At 38.9% G+C, this 21876-nt stretch overlaps 1 protein-coding gene across 2 annotated transcripts in view; it reads right to left on the bottom strand.

Moving 5' to 3' along the window:
- Positions 1-21876, bottom strand: part of XRCC5 (X-ray repair cross complementing 5) — a 97368-nt gene that overhangs the window by 72535 nt on the left and 2957 nt on the right. For both annotated transcript variants that reach the window (XM_081243093.1, XM_081243092.1), the window contains exons 2-10: positions 19736-19849; positions 16706-16889; positions 15757-15805; positions 15183-15305; positions 12184-12375; positions 9277-9391; positions 7577-7715; positions 4625-4737; positions 1767-1829 (exon numbers count right to left, since the gene is read on the bottom strand). In XM_081243093.1, coding sequence (XP_081099219.1) covers positions 1767-1829; positions 4625-4737; positions 7577-7715; positions 9277-9391; positions 12184-12375; positions 15183-15305; positions 15757-15805; positions 16706-16889; positions 19736-19849 — 1092 coding nt within the window. The remainder of the gene's footprint in view (positions 1-1766; positions 1830-4624; positions 4738-7576; positions 7716-9276; positions 9392-12183; positions 12376-15182; positions 15306-15756; positions 15806-16705; positions 16890-19735; positions 19850-21876) is intronic.

The following is a 21876-nucleotide window of genomic DNA, read 5'->3' as shown; positions in this document are numbered from 1 at the left end:
AGATTCTCCATACAAAAAAAAATTATATGCTAATGACCAGAGAAAACATTTTTTAAAAGGAATATATTCATAGAATCATAGAATATTTGCGCTGAAAAACACAAGTATTCATCTAGTTTAACAACCCACATGGTGAAGGAATTCCCTTCCTAACATCTGATTGGTAGAGACTCTGCTTAGAAACTTACAGGAATGGGGATCTGACCATCTCACAAGGAACCAACCCATTTGGAGATAGTAATCCTTGTTGATAAAATAATTCTTCATCTTGAACAAAATGACCACTTGTTGGTTCCAATTTACCCTCTGGTAGGAAGGATAGTTTAGATTCTATTCCATATGATAATCCTCTAAGTATCTGAAGAAGGCTATTGTCTCTCATCCCTCCTACTCCCCTGCCTACCTACACAAGTCCTCTCCATGCAGACTTTTACTCAAAGTCCTCATATGACATAGTTTCTTTACTCCCCTGCTTATCTCATAGCCCCAATTAGTTAAGATGATTCTTTGACTATGACATCAAGAACTGACACCAAAGAGTAGCCCTTTGCCATCAGTAGATGAATTTTTTTTTCTTTAGTGACTCAAAGTGACCCTGTGATCTATAGGGTCTGTATGAGGCTGGATTTGAATTATGCAAGTCACAATGCTGCCCTGACCTGAGCTAGCAAGTCTAGAGAATCATACGAGTCAACACAGCTTTGTGATATGATTTTCCTTACTGCATACCCAGCAATCACATGAAGAGATCAGAATTTTCTTTGGGTAAAGGGACAGTAAGTTGGAGTTAAAACCTCAGCAGGAGTTAAAAACGCAGTTAAGTTGTGTTGACAACAGATACTAGAACTGCCTGATTCCCATTAGGATTTGATTCAGGAGAAATCCATGAACTAGGATTCTCCAATTTGAGGATTCACGTACACCTACTGTGCTTTAATGAATCCATTTAACACTGAGTGGAAGCCAAGCATTTTCTTCTCTTAATTTTACTGTTCTAATAGAATAATGGCATATCCATTCACTAAATCAGCAGCCAGCTACCCTTCAGAAGTGAGGAGAAAAAGAGGACTAGATCACTTATATTACCACCCTTCCCCCCGACCCCAAACAAGCCATCTACATCCAGTTTACCAGTTCCAGATGCAAGTAACTTCTGGAACATGGAGACCTAAATAGTCTTAAACAGACACTGGATGGTAATCTTCCAGTTAACATCAAAATCTTCAAGGAAATAACAAGTTCCTACTTGAAGACTACATAGAAAATACTTATAGAGAGGGCAGGTGTGAGTGTAGGATGCAAGAATCACGGGTTGTTAGCTAGGCAGAAATCAGTGTGAAAACAGACTCTCCTGGGGATGTAAGAAAATAATGAAAAGAAAGAGGTAAGGGGGATAAGACAAATTTCTCAATGATGGAAGTAGCATCATTAGTCAGTGAAGCTCATCTTGAGGATGCTTAAGCCAGCACTAAATGTTCCGTTTATGAAAATGAACATGTTAAGCTGACCCCAACCTTCCTGAACCTGTGACCATGAGATCCCCATACTCAAATGTATTTGTTCAAATGTTTTTGTTTTTAATACTCACCTCATCTCCAATTGCAGAACTATGTCCTCAGGCCTTGTGCTCATGCTATGACAAACACATTTACCATTCTCCATTTTCAGAGTTAAAGGTCAGTGAATTTCCCCATTTTAAACTATAAAAGCCCCAAAGAACTCACTTAAAATGACAATTCAACTCTACGGACCTACTGCCAACTCACCTCATCAGCTTTTGCTGCAAAGACCTTTAGAACTTGACTTCCCATAAAATATTTCATGTGGACCTACAAGAGGAAGGGAGGAAAAGAACTGGTTTCCATCCAGAATAAGGAACACAAAAACCCATAATGCCGCACGTTACTAGGAAATTACATTCAAAATGCTCTTGCTGAAAAACGTTCACAGGTACTAGAAACAACTTACTACTTGAGGTTCAAATCACTTAGACACAACAAATACATGAGTGCCTAGTTTATGTCAAACATTGTTCTGGGCACTATAAACGGCTTAATGAATAGGATGTAGCCTTGTCTTGAGGAGTGTAGATAAATATGAAATTAACTGCAGTGGAGTATTACCAGACAGTGCTTACCAGTCCACAAGAGTACAGTATTACAGTTCAGTGCTACAAGAGCACATAAGAAGGGCAGCTATCTTAGTCAGGAGGTGTCAGGGAAGGCTTCTGCAAATGGCGACACCTAAGTCAAGACTTAAAGGATGGGTAGGAACTAAGATGAAAGTCTGGGCACAAGTGTCCTCAGCAGAGATAACAGGTGTGGGGGTGAGGCCCATATAAGCCAAATACCACCATCTTCACTTCCATTCCCCATCTGAAAACCATTATTTGAAAAAATATGGGAATAATCTTATATTTTCAGTTTGCTACATCCATATAGATTTATTTACCCTCCTATTAGAATCTGTAATAGTTCTTGACTGATTCAAGAACAGTTAATGATACCTTTTCCTAAGGCACCTAAATGACTTCTCAAAGGACAGCCAGACATTTGGGAAAATTCTGGCTAAATTCTTATCCATCCTATAATTAGATACCCAGAACACTGACAACATGGAGGAAGGCAAACTGAAAGGACTCCTGAAAGTTTAAAAGAGAAGAGTAATTCACAATTCAAAAAAAAAAAATTCCAAACCAAAAAAAACCTATTTTATATTATGAAAAGTTTCACACTAATTCAATCCAGAAATATTAGTGTCCCTCAGATTAAGGGAATCTGGAAAACTATGTGATCTTATTAATTTAAAGCTAATTACTAGTTTATTAAAAGGTACATACTTATACTTTACCTTAGTTGATATGGAAAAACCTTGTTCTTAAGATGACGTGTATGCATTTGTTAACATAATACACAAAAGCAGGTATGTAAAAACTAGACTATTCAAAAATAAGCCTGTCTATCTGGTGGGCAAATTATAGCTGATTAATGGCATAGCTTTGGAGTCAGAGAGACCTGGTTCAAAACCCATCTCTACCACCTTCTAGCTGGGGGCCTTGGGCCAATTACCTAACAGCGCTGAACCTCCATTTCCTAATGTATAAAATACATATCACAGCACCTACCTGAGAGGACTGTAATAAGAATTAAATGGGAATTTATATAAAGTGGTTAGTATATTGATTATAATATTATAATCACTCAATAAATGGTAGCTATTATAACTATCTTTATTGTACCTGTCTGATATTGCACTTAAGAAAAAAATAATTTAGAGCTTAAAAGCAACAGAAAGTTGGTTTAGAAAACACTTCATGACTTAAAAGTTAATTTTAAGTCAATAAAAATCTTTTTAAATGGAAAATGTACTTTTTCAGCTCACTTTTTCTTGCTTTGCCATCTAACTAAATAGGTCCCCACACCTACCATGGCACAGATGATTTCAGTTTTTTGAGTCCTAAATTACAGTGATAAGAGTTTTGGGTAGATCCTTTCTGCCTATCTGGAATTAGGCAGACCCAGTTCCCAATAAGCCAGTTTCCACAAATAGGTCTGAATGGAGGTTCTGTTTCACTGAAAAGACTCACAAGCACCGACATAAGAACCATAAATTTTGTTTATATACCTCCCAAAGTGAACAATTTTAAAGAAAAGCACATTTAGTGTAATTTGTTAGAAAACTGTTAGAGATACTCAACTTCCAAAAGGTATTTCTTGTCACCATTAACTGTATCGACTTTAAGTAAATACTCTCAATTTTTGGTTTATGAGTCTTAAAACTGTATCTAACAGTTTGAGCATATGATGGAAAACACTCTCCCCACCTCACTGAATTATTCTAACACTGAATTATACAAGGACTGCATGCTGGAGCAACATGAAGAAATTTAAATCTGGTATATTGGGTTATATTTATTTTTATTTTAGTTCTCACTTGAGTTCTTCTAGAACCAACAAAAATATCTTCATCCCTATACAGCCTGAAAAGATGCACTTTCTACTTATTCATTCTGTTCAGTTGCCTACCTCAAGAACATTTCATCTAAGACTGCTGGGAATCTTTAATGACCCTTTCTTGGATAATAGATGGTATCCACAGTCTTCAATAAGTTACTGCATTTTCCACTGTGTCTCTTTTGTATATCTGTATTGCCGCCTAAAAAACATATGACTAATGAACAAGTTTTGCATCCTAGACCTCTTTGTTGGGTGTTGAGAAGAAGGGTGACTGGCATAAATCAATGATATTCTAAGAGATCTGTGGTCATTCAAAACCCAACTAGACCTTGACTCCTGTAAAACACTCCAGTATACATAACAGTTAGAGAAAGCAATACAATAGCAAAGAACTGGATGCTGTTTCTTTAAGGCTACTCTGAGCTATGAGCGACACCAAAGCTAAGAAGTGACTTTTCAATGAATCTATTCTGATTTATGCCGACTTCTCTACCTCTTGATTTTTAACCTTCAAAAATCAAGGATAGCAGCACGCCAGACTACATTTTAGAAAAACTAAAAGTGAAAAAAACATAAATAACAGGCCCAATCCAAAGCACACCATCTCAAATAATGAGAAAAAAGCTCATCTGTTTTGTTTACAATTAGTAGACAAATACATGCTTTACCTGAGAAGATCTACAAAATCCCAAAACAGAGAAGCACTTCCCCTCCGATTTATATTTCATTTGTTCCTCATCCACTTTAGAGAAAGGAATGATATCACTCCCATAGCGGAACCCTAAAGAACAAGAGAAGAGCATCTGTTAAGCATATGGGGCCTCATTTTCTACAAGCTGAAATTGGCCCTATACATACATTAACAATACGTGCACACTCTGGATCAAGCCTCCATATACTGTTTGCCAGAATCAAATTTCTGCGCCTTGTGATCACTGCAGAAAAAGAAGCGGCAGATCCACGAACATATACAACACAGAGACAATTAAAATCTAATTACATTTTTTAAAGTAGCATATTCTGCAATCTAGTTACCTTAATGATTATCCATCCTAGTAGGAAGAATGTAGCAAATGCAATGTACTAGTTATCCTCCAAAGATAAACCATGGTTGACTAAAGTACAATCATGACTTGTAAACATAATAACAAGAACACATTTATTTAGAAACCTGGAGACCCACAGAGAAATGTGCCCATAGGATTTTCAGAACAAAATGTCCTCAAAAATGGATGCTGGAGATATACAAATGCCTAATGGAAGAAGCCAAAATTTTTCTATTTAGAAACGTTCAACTGACAAGCTGGATATTTTTCTGCATTTAAATTTATTTCTGGGATTGGATTGTCTATTTTTTTTTTCTTTTTGATTACTTAGGTTATTACAGATATAGGCTCTTGGCTACTTAAAAGAACTCCAACCCTGTTCCAGGGCCTCTCTGCTCTATGGAAGGTCATGCCCTTTCACTATATAGTCTTATATGTTTAATGGGGAGAAAGATCATCAAAAGCCAAGGATTATGACCTTGCATAGATGAAAAGGAAAAGCATATGCATCTTTACTCCAAGAAACAAAGAAACTTGTGTATTTGGGGGCAGATTCTGTGATCCAGTGTTTATTAGTTCCCTCACTCTGCACATACCATGTATTTAATGAAAAAGAAACACATTTCTATTTTCATATATGTCTTTTAATAAAAGCTGGTGATATAAACAAAAATTTCAACAAGAAGTTAAGAGGGAACTGTATGGCACATAATTAAGAGTGGTATCTAAACCCAATGTTTTTTCAGACATCTTACTTGACCTTAACCTAAAAATTCTAATTAAAACTGTCTTATGTTTTCTGGCTCATCTTTTAAAGGGCAAATCAATAACTGTAACTTTTGTACATGGCAAAGAGTAGAGAACAGACTACAAATATGCCCATAGTCCTTTGCTCACATAAACTAGTCCCTCTATCTAAAAAAGAGAACTCTACATATTAGGGGATAGAAAGTGGAAGACAGGCAAAGGAAGTATGTGGGTAACTGCAAAAAGGTAAGAGAGAAAAGTTGCACATCTATGCTCTTTGAACTGAAACAACGTTTAACTCTTTCCTCTCCCTTGCTCCACCAATATGTTTGCTTTCTGTCTAAGACAACCAGAGCTGCTTTCTTTGCTTGCAACCGAAAGAATTGGTACCCTCATCTCTAGTCCCTTCTCCTTCCAATCCATCCTATACCCAGATGTCCTATTAATCTTTCTAAAACACAGCTCCCCTGACACTCTGCTCCTCAAAATTATAAACAGCTCCATGTTGCTTTCAAAATTAAGCATAAACTCTTCAGCGTATCATTCAAAGCCCCTCCTAATTCAGAATAGCATGTAGAAACAGACTCCTGCAGCCTAGGTTCAAATTCTGCTACTTGTTAACTATGAGATTTTGCATATGTTAACGAATGTCTTTCAACCTCAATTCTCTTACCTGTAAAATGGAAATAAAGAGTGCCTACTTCATTGGTTGTTGTGAAGATTAAAAGAGAAAATGCAGATTGTCTTTTAGATACTACCCTGAGTACGAATCTGCATATGCCCAATACACCTTACCCAACTACTTGGTATCACTGAGAAGGCCCTCTACTTTCCTGGTCTTATGCCCTTAATCATGCTATTCTTCCTACTATGAGCCAGTCATTATATGAGGATTAAATGACGAGCAAGTAATGGAGCCATGATTCTAACCAAGGTCTGACTCCAAAATTTCTGTTCTTAACCACACTATACTATTGCATTGAATTAAAGAATTAGTAGAGATTATGGGTTGTTTATTACATTCTAATCCATCAGAAGAAAGAAAGGGGTCATAACCACCACCACCTTTAATCACTCTCCCACCCACCAAGACCCCTGCAAAACATATAAATATACAAATACTGCAACGCAGCGCCACAGATGAAAGGAATTTTTTTAAGGCTTGCAAATTAAAATTATACTGAGTAGCACATAGTCTGGTGATAAATTTATATAGACTCTGGTTTCCATCTTAACCATCATTTGGTATCTTATCATTTTAGCTCTTGAACATTCAGCTCTTGAACCCTCAGCTAGCTTCTAAGCCCTCTGGATAGAGACGCCATCTAAATACACCACAGAGCCAATGGGTACAAATATATGAAGTACAACTCTAAAGATCCTAGTGAACATAAAGCAATATAACAAACACAAATAATTTTTCTTATCCCCTAAATTACCTTAAGGGAGCTAAACTGGCAGGATATAAGACCTGAAATTGGCATTCAGAAAAATGATCACTATGGAAGTCAAAGGGAAACAAAGAATTTGCTTCAGCCATGTTAATGTAAGTATTTTCCTAGCTAGTGAGTTTCAAACTTTAAAACAAAGCCAAGTATTAGGTCCTGTCACTTGAGACATTTAAAACCCAGAGAGACTGAATGCCCGAGCATACTCCTGCCTCGGAACCATCCTGCCTGAGACTCAACAGGTGACTTAAAGGATCCAGTGTCTCATGATCCCCTCATATAGTTGTGTCTCTACACAAATAATACAAAACCTAGCCTGCCTCCTATCATCTTGAAGAAAATTTTCTAGGCAAAAATGAAACTCTCACTGGCTTAATACCTTGAATAGTATCCTCTTTTGGAACTTCAGTTTCATCATCGTCATTCAAGCAATAAACTGTTTCTTTTTGTATATCTTCTTTTTTTTGAGTTCTTGCATCCACAACTGTCCAACACTTTTTAACTTTCTCTTGTAGAATCTGATTTCCAAAAGAAAAATAAAGGGAAAACAAGGAAAGCTATGATTCAGATGGACAAAAGATGAAAACCTAATATACTCTCTGCTTTACAGAAGAAAATCCAAAACAATGACTCCAGCTACATTGGTTTGTTGTCTCTTGCCTACTGTGGAAATTTTAGTTTATTTTATAATTCTTTCTACATTTTATTTTCCCCCAAGGGTAATCCACAGATAAATATGAATATTTGTATATATTCAAACACTTTCTATACAAAACCCTCAGACTGTCTAACAAAAGAGGGCCCTACATTTTGTTACCACAGTTTCCCAACACACAAGAAAGGGGAAAGCAGTCTATCAGTACTCAGAAATCAATAAGGAAATATGAAAAAGAAACTAGAAAAAAAAAAGGAAAGAGACTATATTCTCATTCCCAGGGACACTATTCTAGGCCTTGAGGTACCTCCATGGATTTCAGGCATGTAGTGTGTTTCGGAATTAAGTCCTTGAATATTAAAAAAAAACACTTGAATATATAAAAAAACATGTTTTTGTTTATTTTGTAGATTTTATATATTTAAATGTTTTTATATATTTACTTTGTGCATTTAAAGAAAAAAGACAAGGAAAGTCATGCGGAGGCATGGATACAAGACTCATACTCACTGGAATTTCATCAAATAATTACCAAAAGCAACTCATTTTTGAAAATATACTATTATGTACAAATGTCCATATGTTACAAAAGGCCATTTCACAGTAACAAGTCAACATCTTTTGATACGTCTTAGATGCTGTTACTACCAGATCATTAACAACTAAATTAGATGTGACTCAGTTTTCAAAACCCTGAACTGAACTCTGGTGTGTAATCTGTATTTCTGCTATAATACCACAAGGATACAACTTAATGCATTTCATTTTCTTTCTTTAGAAAAAAAAGAGAAAGACCTGAAACTCATGATTAACAATCGTCAACGGAGAGAAAGAGAAAAAGGAGGGAATCAACCCCTATTGTAGACCATTCTTTTTTTTTTCTTTTTTGCGGTACGTGGGCCTCTCACTGTTGTGGCCTCTCCCGTTGAGGAGCACAGGCTCCGGATGCACGGGCTCAGCGGCCATGGCCCACGGGCCCAGCCGCTCCGCGGCATGTGGGATCTTTCCAGACCGGGGCACGAACCCGTGTCCCCTGCATCAGCAGGCGGACTCTCAACCACTGCGCCACCAGGGAAGCCCCTCCTTTTTTTTTTAAAGTAGTTGTGGCGCACAGGCTTAGTTGCCCCGTGGCATGTGGGATCCTTGTTCCCTGACCAGCGATCGAACCTGTGTCCCCCGCGTTGGAAGGCAGATTCTTAACCACTGGACCACCAGGGAAGTCCCTATTATAGACAATTCTTAAAACTTCCTCTGTTAGCATGCCTTTTACATAAAAGCTAAATAGAGATGAAATGAACAGGGAGAGCAGTTAGAGAAGCAGTAATTATGGTTTTGAATAACCCACACACGAATTGTCAGTTCCTTATATAAGCATATTTGTCTGCCTGCTAACGTTTCTTTAAAAATGTGTACCTACCACTTACCGATTTATAAGCCACAATCTTTATAGACAAATTGGAGCCAATGGTCAGTTGACAGGACCAGGGTACGGAACGCCTCTCAATTTTCTTAAAGACACACAGCTGTCTCAGACTCTCACTTAATAAAGAAAAATGTATTATGAAAGCAGCAATTTAAAAATGTTAACCTGTGCTGGATATTGCATTTAGTTGTCTAGAATGAGAAGTGAGATGCTGTTGATCACAAGGAGAGGAACAGCAGGGGATGGCAAGGAAAACTCGTGGCAACCATCAGTTGGGAGAGAGCCAGAATACAAATGAGTTGGCTTAGGAGGAAGGAGTTGAATTCCTTTACTGATAGGTGAAAAGGAACATCTTTACCTTCCCCCTATTCAATCTTTTCTTCAACTTGGCCAGTTGTTCTTAACATTTTTTTTTCAGGACCAAGGACACTGTGAGGATATGATAAAAGCACATTCATAAATGCGTTTGCACATACCAACTCCCTGAAAACCATGGACCTGAGGATAAAAAGCCCTGCTCTAAGATATCAAAGGGTGGGCTCCATCCTGTATCGTCACTGCTCACAACCCTGCAATTCTTTAGCTCATTTCCATTCTCTTAAATAAAAGACATGGTAAGTATATGCACACAGTGGAGAGAATTAAATAATGACTCTCCACGGGATAAAGGAATTTAGCAGTCCACACTCAGTCTTAAAGTAAAGCAGGTAACTCTAGGTTTCTCACTGCCTAGGGAAAGGGAATTGGGAAGTAGCAAACACAATGTAGAGGGCTACTTCACTTGAATGCTAGTGAAGATCAGTTCTATTTTCATCTGGTTCCTAATCAAACACAGCAGAGAAAATCATAGGAGATAGGTGGAATTTGTGGTATTCACTAACGATTATCTGACATTATCCAGAGTTATGGACAAAGAGGCCTCAAGAGACTCCAATTTTCAGAAATAATTTACAATGAATAGTAGATATTCTACCTGATACCCTGCTCCAAAGCTTACGGTACACCTTGGCTTTGTATTCACTGAGGAATGAATGGGTCTGAAACCAGGTCTAACCTGTCTCATAGGACATTGCTAGTCTGATTATGAGTCACGTCTAAAACCATCAAGAGGTTTGGATTCTGTTCCAGGGGAAATTCTAAAGACCAGCCTCTTGTATGTAACATCTGAGAACAACTGGATGAGTTCTGCAGTAGATTTGAACCTCCCCAATTAGAAGTCAAGTTATCTTCCTCTAATGTCTTCTAGATGAGGATAAGTCTAGTCCAGGGCTGTCCTGTACAACTTTGTGCAATGAGGGAAGTATTCTAACTATGCCTGTCCAATAGGCTACTGAGCTCTTTAACCGTGGCTACTATGACTGAGGGACTAAGTTTTAAATTTTATTTAATTTTAATAAATTTAAATAGCCACATGTGGATAACGGCTACTGTATCAGATGGCAAAGTTCTGATCCACACCTTCATGGCAGACCTAAAATCAAAGTAACTTCAAATGGCTAGGACAACACATAGTTATTTCCCTCCTTGCTATGTTACAGGAAAAGAAACTTATTTAGGTAATTTTATTGGCCTATAATTCTTCTTTACGATATCATGGTGAATATGTTAGCTTTAGACATGTATTCCCATGTTAGAGTAAGCCATATCCAAATCTGAAAGAACAATAATTTAGGAACACATATTTGCATGTATTACAATTAGAACACATATTATGACAAAGAAACATCACTTTACAGGATTCTTCATTGACTCCTTTGACAAGCCCTTGGGAAATTACAGTTCAATTTCCAAAATTCCCATTTACCTGCAATTTTTCAATAGTATCTATGTTTAGAAAAGCAGGCTGATTGCTTATCAATTATAGCTCACCAGAAATATTTGAAAATTGTGATTGAGAATAAAAATTAGAGCAGATACACACTATTGCTACTCAAAAGAATCCTAACTGTTGAACCTTTACTTCAACTGAACCTCTATTTCAATTAAGAACTTTTGTTAAAATGCTTGTATTTTGTGTATTTATTAATAAACTGGAATTAATTCTTTAACATTAAGTAGCAGTATCCCTGAGGATTTGAAACTCCACAGCCATACAGTGTGGTATTCTATTGCCACTTTTACCAAATCAGGCCCTTCAAATACACACCGTTCTAGATGCTATGGACCCCTCTCAGGTTCTTTGCTCAAAATAAGTATATATCCAATTCCAACCAAGAATAATACAGATAAAGGAGATCATCTCTCCCAGTCTCTGATTGGAGGGCCAAAAAAAGCAGCTTGCTTAATTGTTATATGGTACTTCAGGGGGTTCACATTTCTTAAATCATTTTGCCTTTACTAAGCCCACATGGAATAAACAGGTTGTAAATTCTTAATATTGGGGTTTTTTGCTTTGTTTTGCTTTGTTTTTGCCTGACCAAACTATTTTGAGACCAAAAGTTTTTTTAAAACATCTCTATAGTATACTGCCTCCTAAAACTTAAATCAGAGGATTAGAGGATACTGAGTATTATCTCAGATCTGAACCACTTTTTATAATTAAGAATGTTTTTTAGGTGTATGACAAGGAAGGGCCCAAGAAATGTGCCCCGAGCGTGGCATAAAGAAGAAATCTACTACCTCATCTTTTATAATTTGACTTGTTAAATCATTCGTTATATTTATGTATTTCCAAACTCTACCGACATAGTCTTGGAAATAAATAAGAAATCTTGCACCAACCATGCAAACTTCAAAAAAAGGGATTAGGGGCTGGTGCACCATTTCTTTAATAAAAATTGAAATACTAAAGTATAACTGCTAATTCAAAAGTGGCCCAGAAAAGGAAAAGCATTAGGGAGCCGTCTGATCAAAAGAAAAATTAATATGCTTACAACTGAAAGTTGTGAACAATGCTTTCATGTCTTACCTGAAGGAATAAATCTCCTCCAGCCCATCTTCACCTTCTAAAGACATCATCAGCTTTTTCACCATCCGAATACCTTCTTTTTGCTGCTCACTGATTCCTTTTAGGGGAAAGGAGGGCCCATGGTGGTCCGAGAGCAAGTTGCCATCTCCTCTGTCCCCAGTTCCATCTTCCTTGCCAATTGGGAAAGGCAAACTATCAGGAAAAGACCAGCAGTACTTAAGAAGACAAGCTCTGAAGCCAAATAATAAACGGGGTTCCAATTCTGTGACTGTCACTCACTAGCTACGAGAAAATGGTCAGTCAGCCTCTCTGAGCTTTACATTTCTCAACCATCAAATGGCACTATCTACCTTGACCAATATTCTAACAGTTTCAAGTGACCAAAGTCTCTTTGGTTTGGCTTTTACGGGGGTAATTTATTGCCTTAACATAACAAAATAATTGAAAGGGCAAGGCTGCACATGGCCTTAGGATGACTAGACCCAGAGTATCAACCACCACAAGGATTCTGTGACCCTCCACTCTCTATCTCCATATTTCATTTTCATTTGCCTTTATGCTGGCCCCGCTCTTTCAGACTGGCTTCCTCCACATTGTTTCTTAACACTTTCAAGCTCATAATACCCAACTGCACTACCAAAGAGGGACTGAGGGTTTAACCCTCTACTCTCCAATTGAAAAAACCAGGAATTAGTGGTAGCCTAGGAGCCAGATCTAGATGTCAGCTCTCATTCAAGCCATGAGGTTAAAAAGTAGGAAGGAACGCTTCCTAGAAAAAGGCTGGGTGACATTCTAGGCAGACAAAAATAAACAAGCAAATGCCCATTAATGATCTCTCAAGATTATTATAAAGATTAATAAGAGAAAGTGTATAAAATACGTAAAACTCAAACAATGTCGTCATCATTATTTCAGATAGAGAATTCCTATACAGAAACCAGTTAATTGCTAGAAATAAGTAAAACCAATTTTGTTCTTGTGTTTCACTCCAGCTGTTTGACTGAAATGAGACTAAAACTAGAGTGGGGTTACCAGTCATGGGAATATTCAATCATCAATATACAAACTGAAAAGTGAACCAACCAAACACATTTTATGATAATATTCTACATGACACTTTATAAATGTTTTCATATAAACAATCTCATTTCATCCTTATGTGTTAGTTGGATAGAGATTTCTACCTCCATTTTCTGAAAAGAAACGGAAGCTACAGAAATGAAATAATTTGGCCCAAACCGTATAGCTAATACAGCTAATAAGTGATTGAGCAAAGACTCAGTCGTCTGACTGAAAGAGCAAGGTTCTTCCCACTGTAGCATGTCACCCTAGTTTGTCCCTGGAAACCGAAACAGTTGAATTCAGCGATCTTTTCAGTTTACTCAAAATTACCTGCTGGTCACCCCATGTCGATTTTTAAGGTGATTCCTTTATCATTTTATTTGTTATCATCAAAACAGAGCTTCATGTTTACATTTTTTCTATGTATTCTTAGCATGAGAGATGTGCCTGTCCTGCATTACATGAAAAAGAGCTTCCAGCAAGCAGGGTATGGCACATCAGGTTTGCACCAGGCTATTGCTGTTTCCAGAGCATCAACCAGGAAGAAGGGACGATTAACATGAAAATGAAGGGTCAGGAAGGTCCAGTCCAACTAGAACAATCCATCATACATGGGATACAGCAAACAATAAGAGCAAAAACTCTACTTTGCATGCTAGAAGTTTGCAGCAACGGAAGAAGGGTATTACCCAAGAAAAAAAAACAACCAGTCAAATAACAAGCAAGTGGAAGAAAAGGCTATGTTCTGTCTTCGGCTTGCTTTACAGCATTGCTCATACAAAAAAAAGTAGCCCTTTCCAATGACATTGACAGAAGTGCAGTGTGTGTCAAGGACGTAAAGGCATCTGAGATTATGAACAGGGAACAGAAACCGAGCTGGGCTTCTGAAGTGCTGAGAAAACCTCAACTCAGTAAGAAAAGAAGAGTCACTTAAAAAGCACTTAATTTCTCTGAAGCACCGTCTTATCAAGTATCAGCTTGATGGGTTATTCTGAACTATTTTTCTACAGTTCTACAGAAAGGAGTTGCCCCTCAGCAGTCTTAAGAGGTACGTACATGCAAGAGAGGTTCTTAATTCTGCATGGCAGGCATTTTAAAGAAGGTGTAGGCTTACCACTCAGAGCTGGAGGCTTCTTGGTAGGGCTCTCAATCCGAAAAAGGAGTGTCCCTAGAAGACTAATAATTCAACATTCTATACTACCACTCTGCTTTTACCAAAAATAGGACAAGAACAAACAGGTTTCAGATGCAGCAGGGAGGATTAATGTAGTGAAAAGAACTTTCTGTTAGGGATGTAAGATAAAGTAAGTGCCTGGAGGGGAAATTCAAGTTACTGGGGGAGGAGGGACTCTCTCCCTAACAAACTGTGAAAAATATTTTCCTCCTAAGTTTGTATACCTCATCTGTAAATATGCACAAGCAAATTACATTTTATAAATGTGTGTGTATCCTTCAGATCTGAAAGAGTTAAAAATAAGCATATGTGTTTAAAATCGTTCCTAAGTTGACATTCCTCTCTATCCTAAAAACATGTACTGTCTTTAAAATACAGTTCTCTAGGCTGTTTAAGAAAAGACACCACCAATCTGGTAATTGTTTGGGTGAAGTCTTCTATGCAGGCAGGAGATGAACTGAATGTCCTTAAAAGATTCCTCTAATTCCTCAATTCTCTGGGTCCAAGAACAGCACAAGCAAGCATCTGCTACTGAGCTAATCTCCCAGGTTCCCTGTGACTTTCATCCCTTTATCATCAAAACTCAGAAGAGTTCCCGGAGCACAAGAGAGTAATCAATGAACGCTGGCTGAAGTCAGTGATCCGGCAGATTCCGACTCAGAGCAGAGAGGACTCTTGAGGACTGAGTGTTCTACGAAGGGGTCCTATCACCGCATTGTAAGAGCACAAGATCTGTCTGCAAGTACTATTCTTATGGTCTTACAAAAACTGCAGGGAGATGTCAGATTTCTTCAAGTTATGAATTATAATATCCAGCTGATCTCTGCTGAACGGGCTGCTGAGGTCAGTGAACACTTCAATATGCCTCTTCTCAAACTTCTTTCCTCTAGGAGAGAGAGTTAGCATGTTAAGAAATCATTCTCTTGAATTATTTCCTACACATTCAAGTGTACTTGGTCACTGAGCAGAAAAAGGGTAAGGAATGAATCTAGCTCCAGCTAACAAAAGTGATTACGTTCTAGAAGTCCGTGTGCTGCTGATGCTCAGCTAGGTTCCCACTAAACATATGATCAACCCAGTCAGGACTCATACTTTGAACATCTTAGGAAAAATGTCTGAGCATTATGGAAACAGTATATCTCTGATTTCCTAACTTCAACTTCAGTTAAAGATGTGGTCACTACGATAAAAAAGGATCCCCTTCCAGCCTCCACAGAGGTACGTACAAGCAACTCTCCCAGGTGCTACAATTATAGCCTTGCAAGGGTTCATTTTCCAAATGGTCTGATTCCACACAGAAAGGCTCATTTCCAGCTCTCTTCAGTTGAGATACTTACACAGTTTCTTGCTGAATCAAATCCATGCACACAATGAGGGCATCCAGAACTCAGCTAGTTAAGGGCAGAAGATAACACCAAACAGTCCCTTTATCCCAAGAACATGCAACTTTTTTCCAGTGAAATCCACAGTGCTGGAAATTGTGGACACTGGGCTGAGGGTGTGATGATTTAAAAGTACTTGCCCAAGTGCCCTTCTTCCAAGTCTATTTCACTAACATATATTCATATATGTTATAAATCAAAGTACACTTCCTGAAACATATAAACAGGAAAATGAAATAAACCAAAAGGTAATCTGACATATTCCACTCATTTAATGAAAAATTATGATGCCATTTTACAGTACCTAGAACCCATTTTCTGTGATTACAGTCCATTCTTACACATGAAGTGAGCCATAATGTAGCATTTGTAAGTCACTCCCAGCACAGCAGCACCTCCCAGTGACCAGGGGTGGCACCACTGTTTAGAAAAATAAGAGGAACCCCTTAAAACCAGGGAACCTGTGGAAGAAACTGTTAGTCTCACAGTTTGGGTATCAGTCTGATTTTTGGCATGCAAATATCCTCCATCCAGGAAGGCTAGGAGAATGCTAATGCTATACTCTTCTAAAGATATCTTCTCTACGTCCAAACATTTCCAACCATTGCCACCACCAAACCCTCTACACATAGTCAACACATATACCCCCTTCTGATACCTCCCAACATCTCCATGTCACTAGTGCAGAGAAGGAGCAAGTTACCGCAGGGCATGGAGTCCAGGCACCCAACCCAACCTAGTTAATTTCACATTCAGTCCTAACACACATCACCTCCGTGTCCTCAGAGCCAAAAACGGCCACATACTCAGAGCTAGGACTCTTAGAGAACCTCACCAAACTAGATTACAATTCCCCAGATTAAAGGAAATTTCTTAAGAGTCTTCTCTGGCTCAAAAAGGATACAGTCAGCTTGTTGAGAACCTGGTTGGATTTTTCTTTCAATGTCCTCCAGCAAGTCAAAATCTGGTAGCATCAGGTGTCGGTGCACTGTGATGTTCTGATACTGGTCCTCACCAGCAAGGGCATTCTCAGTGCCATCTGTACCAAAAAGGACTAAAGCAATTTCATCCTTGCTCTCAGCAAACACCTAGAGAAGCAGGTTAGAAGGTTGAAATCAAACAATATCACCTGGAAACCACTAGATATCTAACCTTCAGGGAGCAAGACAACCATACCTCCCTATGGCAGGTCCCTGGGGCCACCGTCAACAATAGAATATTGGGCTAACTGGTCCGTGGGACTGATGGGCAATGATAATTCCTAGGTTCTAAGCAGAAATTTTCATTGACTACAGTTCCCATCCTCTCAGCACAATTTGTGGTGGAGGAATGGGAGGGCAGTAACTGCCTTTGATGAGTTTCTTTGATTTGCTTCCACCCAAATCAGACTCTAATTCTCAGTGAAAACTAATCATGTATAATTTGAAAAGATTTTAGTCTGTCTTTCTGGAATGACTATACAAAGTTTAAATTTTCCAGAGATTAAAAATAAATTGCTGATTAATATTCTATATCCCAGCAATTTCACTTACAGGTATATATACTGCAGAGAAGTTCCTGCACGTGTACGCAAGGAGACAAGAGACAAGAAAGTTCCAGTTCGCTTCAGCACTGTTTATAACAGGGCAAATCTGAAAACTAACTATCCATCAACTGAAGAATGCAAAAGCACACTGCAAAATATTTATACAACGGAATACTACACTCTAGTTAAAAAAAAAAAAAAAAGAATGAATAAATTCGTTCAATGTTTACCAACATGAATAAATCTCAAAAACATAAGACTGAGAAAAATAAGTTATGGAATTATATGTACTGAATAATACTATTACATACACTTTAGAGAGCTTCATACAATACTAAATATTATTTATAAATACACTGAGATCCAAGGTATAAAATATGTGCAGTAATAACTATGAAAATTCTGAGAAAAGGAGGGGAAGAAGAGGAAAGAAAAGGGTTGGGAGGGGATACACAAGGGGCTTTAAGTTAACATTTTATTTTTTAAGAAAAAGAAAGAAAAAGAAATCAAACAAATATAGTAAAACTTTAGGGCTGTTGTAGTTCTAGACAATGGGAAAACAGCTTTCCATTATATTATTCTCTGTTTGCTTCTTTTATGAAGCATTCCATAATGAAATATGAAAACAAGAAATAGTATGTGACACAAAAGGCAGTCCTGTTCTCACCTACTTATTAACAGAAGCCTTCTGTATCAGTAAAAAGAACACTGCATGGGCAGAGGATGGAATTCTGTCATTCTTCACCTCTGTTTGGTCTGTTAAATTCCCCAGTCTGTTAACAACTCCAGCTGCAATTGCCAGTTGTACATGGAGGGAAGGTCCCAGCTGCTGGGGTTCAAATATTTCCAGCACACCAGTGGGGCAGGCCGGCTAGAATTCTAGCTGCCTCCTGCACAAGAATTCATCTTAAGGCAAGGTAATCTTGTTCGACAACAAAACCTCAGTCAGGAGAGGGGAGGAAATTTGAATGCAGCATGGGAGCGGCACCAGGTTTTGTCTCCCAGCCTTCCAGATTTCACTCCGACTCCCATGCGAGGGGCAGAGACAAAAATAAAAACTGAAAGCACTGTTTCCCTTTTTTAAAAAAATCTATACTACATTAGGGCGCAGCAGCACTACTTGAATACAACCGACACAAATTACTATAACCAAGAATGGGGTTAGAAGCATCCTCGTCTTCTTTGAGATATGAAGGACTCCAGGTTATCAGAATTTGTAAAAATCTAGGACGACGGGTGGGAGGTAATAGTGCCCAGTAGAAAAGGCAACACCCAGAAAGAACAGCAGACGTGTCCAGAGGAGTAGTGAATGAAGCAGGACTTCATGGACTTCACAAAAGTAGCAGTCAGACCAGGTAGAAAGGGCAGAAATGAATAATAATGGTAGTAGTAGTAATAATGATAATAAAAACACATATAGCATTTATAATACGTCAAGTACTAAGTACTTTATCTTAGAGATATTCACTGAGGCACTGTGGTAGAGAGTCTTCAAGAGGGCCTCCATCCATTCCTTCTCTCCCTGTATTTGGAGGCTACCCCTTAAAACAACAGGGGACTCTAATTCCCACCCCCTCCCCACCCCAATGAATGTGCGATAGCTTAGCGACCTGATTGACTAATAGAAGGCAGTGGAAATGACCTTCTGGGATTTCTAGAGGTAGGTCATTAAAAGCCACATAAGCAGGTCTCTTAGAATACCCACTCTTGGAACACTCCTTTTTAGAACCAACTGCTATACTGTGAGCATCCCAACCTACATGGAGAGGCCACAGGTAAGGGTTCTGGGCGACAGCCCCAAATGAGCTCACATCCCCCAGAAGGCATAACTACCAGCCACAGGGGTGAGCCATCTTGGATGTACGTATAGTCCCACCGAGCCTTCAGGTGACTCAGCACCAGCCACCACGTGAGTACACCTGCACAAGAGGCCTCAGAGAGAACCACCCAACTCACATGTCCAGTCATCTCACAGAACCATGAGAGATGATTTCTTTTAAGGTCATTTAAGACACTAAGTTTGGGGAGGGTAGTTTGTAACCAGTAAACGATAACTGGAATAGGCGCAAAGTAGTGGAAAGACTTATTCAAGATTGCAAGGTTAGTCAGTATCATGGCAGAGAAAGGACTCAAACCCAGGCCACCTGGCTCTAGAGATTACACATTTAAACATCACATTGCCTCTTGCTTCTGATAAAAGTTGTAATATCCAGTGGAGGGGCCAAAACAAGAAAAGAAAAACATATCAGGCTCCAGTGGTCGTACATAAGTACATGTAAGAATAACCCCTCAGCTTTCCCAGAACACTGAGGGTGGACAACATAAAGAGGCTGGTATCTTGCATTATTAAGTGGAAGCAACAAGCAGTTAAACCACGAGTTACAAGCTCAAGACCAATGTGAATCTTACCTGTCGCTGCACAAACATGGTCACCACCTTCTTTGCTAGTTCAAATGGGGATTCTTCACCAGGAGGGGAGTTACTCATGGCAAAATGCACATCCATACACAGCACCACAGCTGCCTGGAAAAAAAAAGTCCCAAAGAACATGTGAGAAAATGTTATTAATGGTCATTAAAAAAAAAAAACAAAAGAGATGTCCTTTACTTATTTCACCCATAGATATTCAGGGTATGCATGATAAAGGGAAGGGAGGTGTTCTACTTAGAGATGTATGTAAGGCACATAAATTTTCACTATGGAGAAACTTTAAATAGTCCTGATATTTCCTGAAAGCTAGAAAGTATCTGCCAGGACAGGAGCATGCTCCAAGTAGCTGCTGCTCCTCTGGCCTGAGCCTGAGCATAAATCCGTGGGGAGTAGATCTGAAAACAACCTGCAGGTTAGAGCTAAGTCCAGCCCAGCTGAGCCCAAAATATTATACATCAAACCAAATGCAACTGATATGCTGACCCACAGTATGAGTACAGATGCTTTTGTTGTAAGCCACTGACTTGGGGTGTAGTTTGTTATAAAGCATTTTGGTGGCAATAGGTGACTGTCACAATCTATATATGCTAAAATGATACACTCCAATAATTTGAATCAGTTTGTAAACTGGGAATCTAAAATGAAGACTAAGACACCAAATCTATTCTAGTAGGGGACACAGACACATAAATGATACCAGAACAATATTCCATGACCGAGGTATCCAGTGGACACTAAAGAGAGCACACAGGAGGGGCATCTACACAAGACTGGTGGAAGGGATAGAGGACGGGTAAGGAGGCAGAAAAAGCCTCCTGGATATGATCCTTGGGTGAACCTTAAAGAATAAGTAGGCAGAAGGGGAGAAAATACTTGCAAACGAAGCAACTGATAAAGGATTAACCTCCAAAATATACAAGCAGCTCACGGAGCTCAATATCAAAACACCAAACAACCCAATCCAAAAATGGGCAGAAGACCTAAACAGACATTTCTCCAAAGAAGACATACAGATTGCCAACAAACACATGAAAAGATGTTCAACATCACTAATCATCAGAGAAATGCAAATCAAAAAAACAATGGCCATTATCAAAAAAATCTACAAACAATAAATGCCGGAGAGGGTGTGGAGAAAAGGGAACCTTCCTGCACTGTTGGTGGGAATGTAAATTGATAGAGCCACTTTGGAGAACAGTATGGAGTTTCCTTAAAAAAACTAAAAATAGAACTACCACATGACCCAGCAATCCCACCACTGGCCAAATACCCTGAGAAAAGCATAATTCAAAAAGATACATGTGGGCTTCCCTGGTGGTGCAGTGGTTAAGAATCCACCTGCCAATGCAGGGGACATGGGTTCGAGCCCTGGTCCAGGAAGATCCCACAAGCCACGGAGCAACTAAGCCCGTGCACCACAACTACTGAGCCTGCTCTCTAGAGCCTGTGAGCCACAACTACTGAGCCCACATGCCACAACTACTGAAGCCCTCGTGCCTAGAGCCTGTGTTCTGAAATAAGAGAAGCCACCACAATGAGAAGGCTGCGCACTGCAATGAAAGAGTAGCCCCCCTCGCCACAACTAGAGAAAGCCGACACACAGCAACGAAAACCCAACACAGCCAAAAACAAATAACTAAATAAATGTATTTTTTTTTAAAAAGGTACATGTACCACAATGTTCATTGCAGCATTATTTACAATAACCAGGACATGGAAGCAGCCTAAGTGTCCATCGACAGATGAATGGATAAAGAAGATGTGGCACATATATACAATGGAATATTACTCAGCCATAAAAACGAAATTGAGTTATCTGTAACGAAGTAGATGGACCTAGAGTCTGTCATACAGAGTGAAGTAAGTCAGAAAGAGAAAAACAAATACCATGTGCTAACGCACATATATGGAATCTAAACAACGGTACTGATGAACCCAGTGGCAGGGCAGGAAAAAAGATGAAGATGTAGAGAATGGACTTGAGGACATGGTTGCGGGGGGAAGCTGGGATGAAGTGAGAGAGTAGCACTGACATCTATACACTCCCAAGTATAGAATGGATGGCTCGTGGGAAGCTGCTGCATAGCACAGGGAGATCAGCTGGATGCTTCATGACGACC

This window comes from Mesoplodon bidens (assembly GCF_964165515.1).
Source record: "Mesoplodon bidens genome assembly, chromosome: 8".
Classification (NCBI taxonomy): Eukaryota; Metazoa; Chordata; class Mammalia; order Artiodactyla; family Ziphiidae; genus Mesoplodon; species Mesoplodon bidens.
Note: the sequence above shows the minus strand (reverse complement) of the source record. Positions and strands in the feature narration are given on the sequence as shown.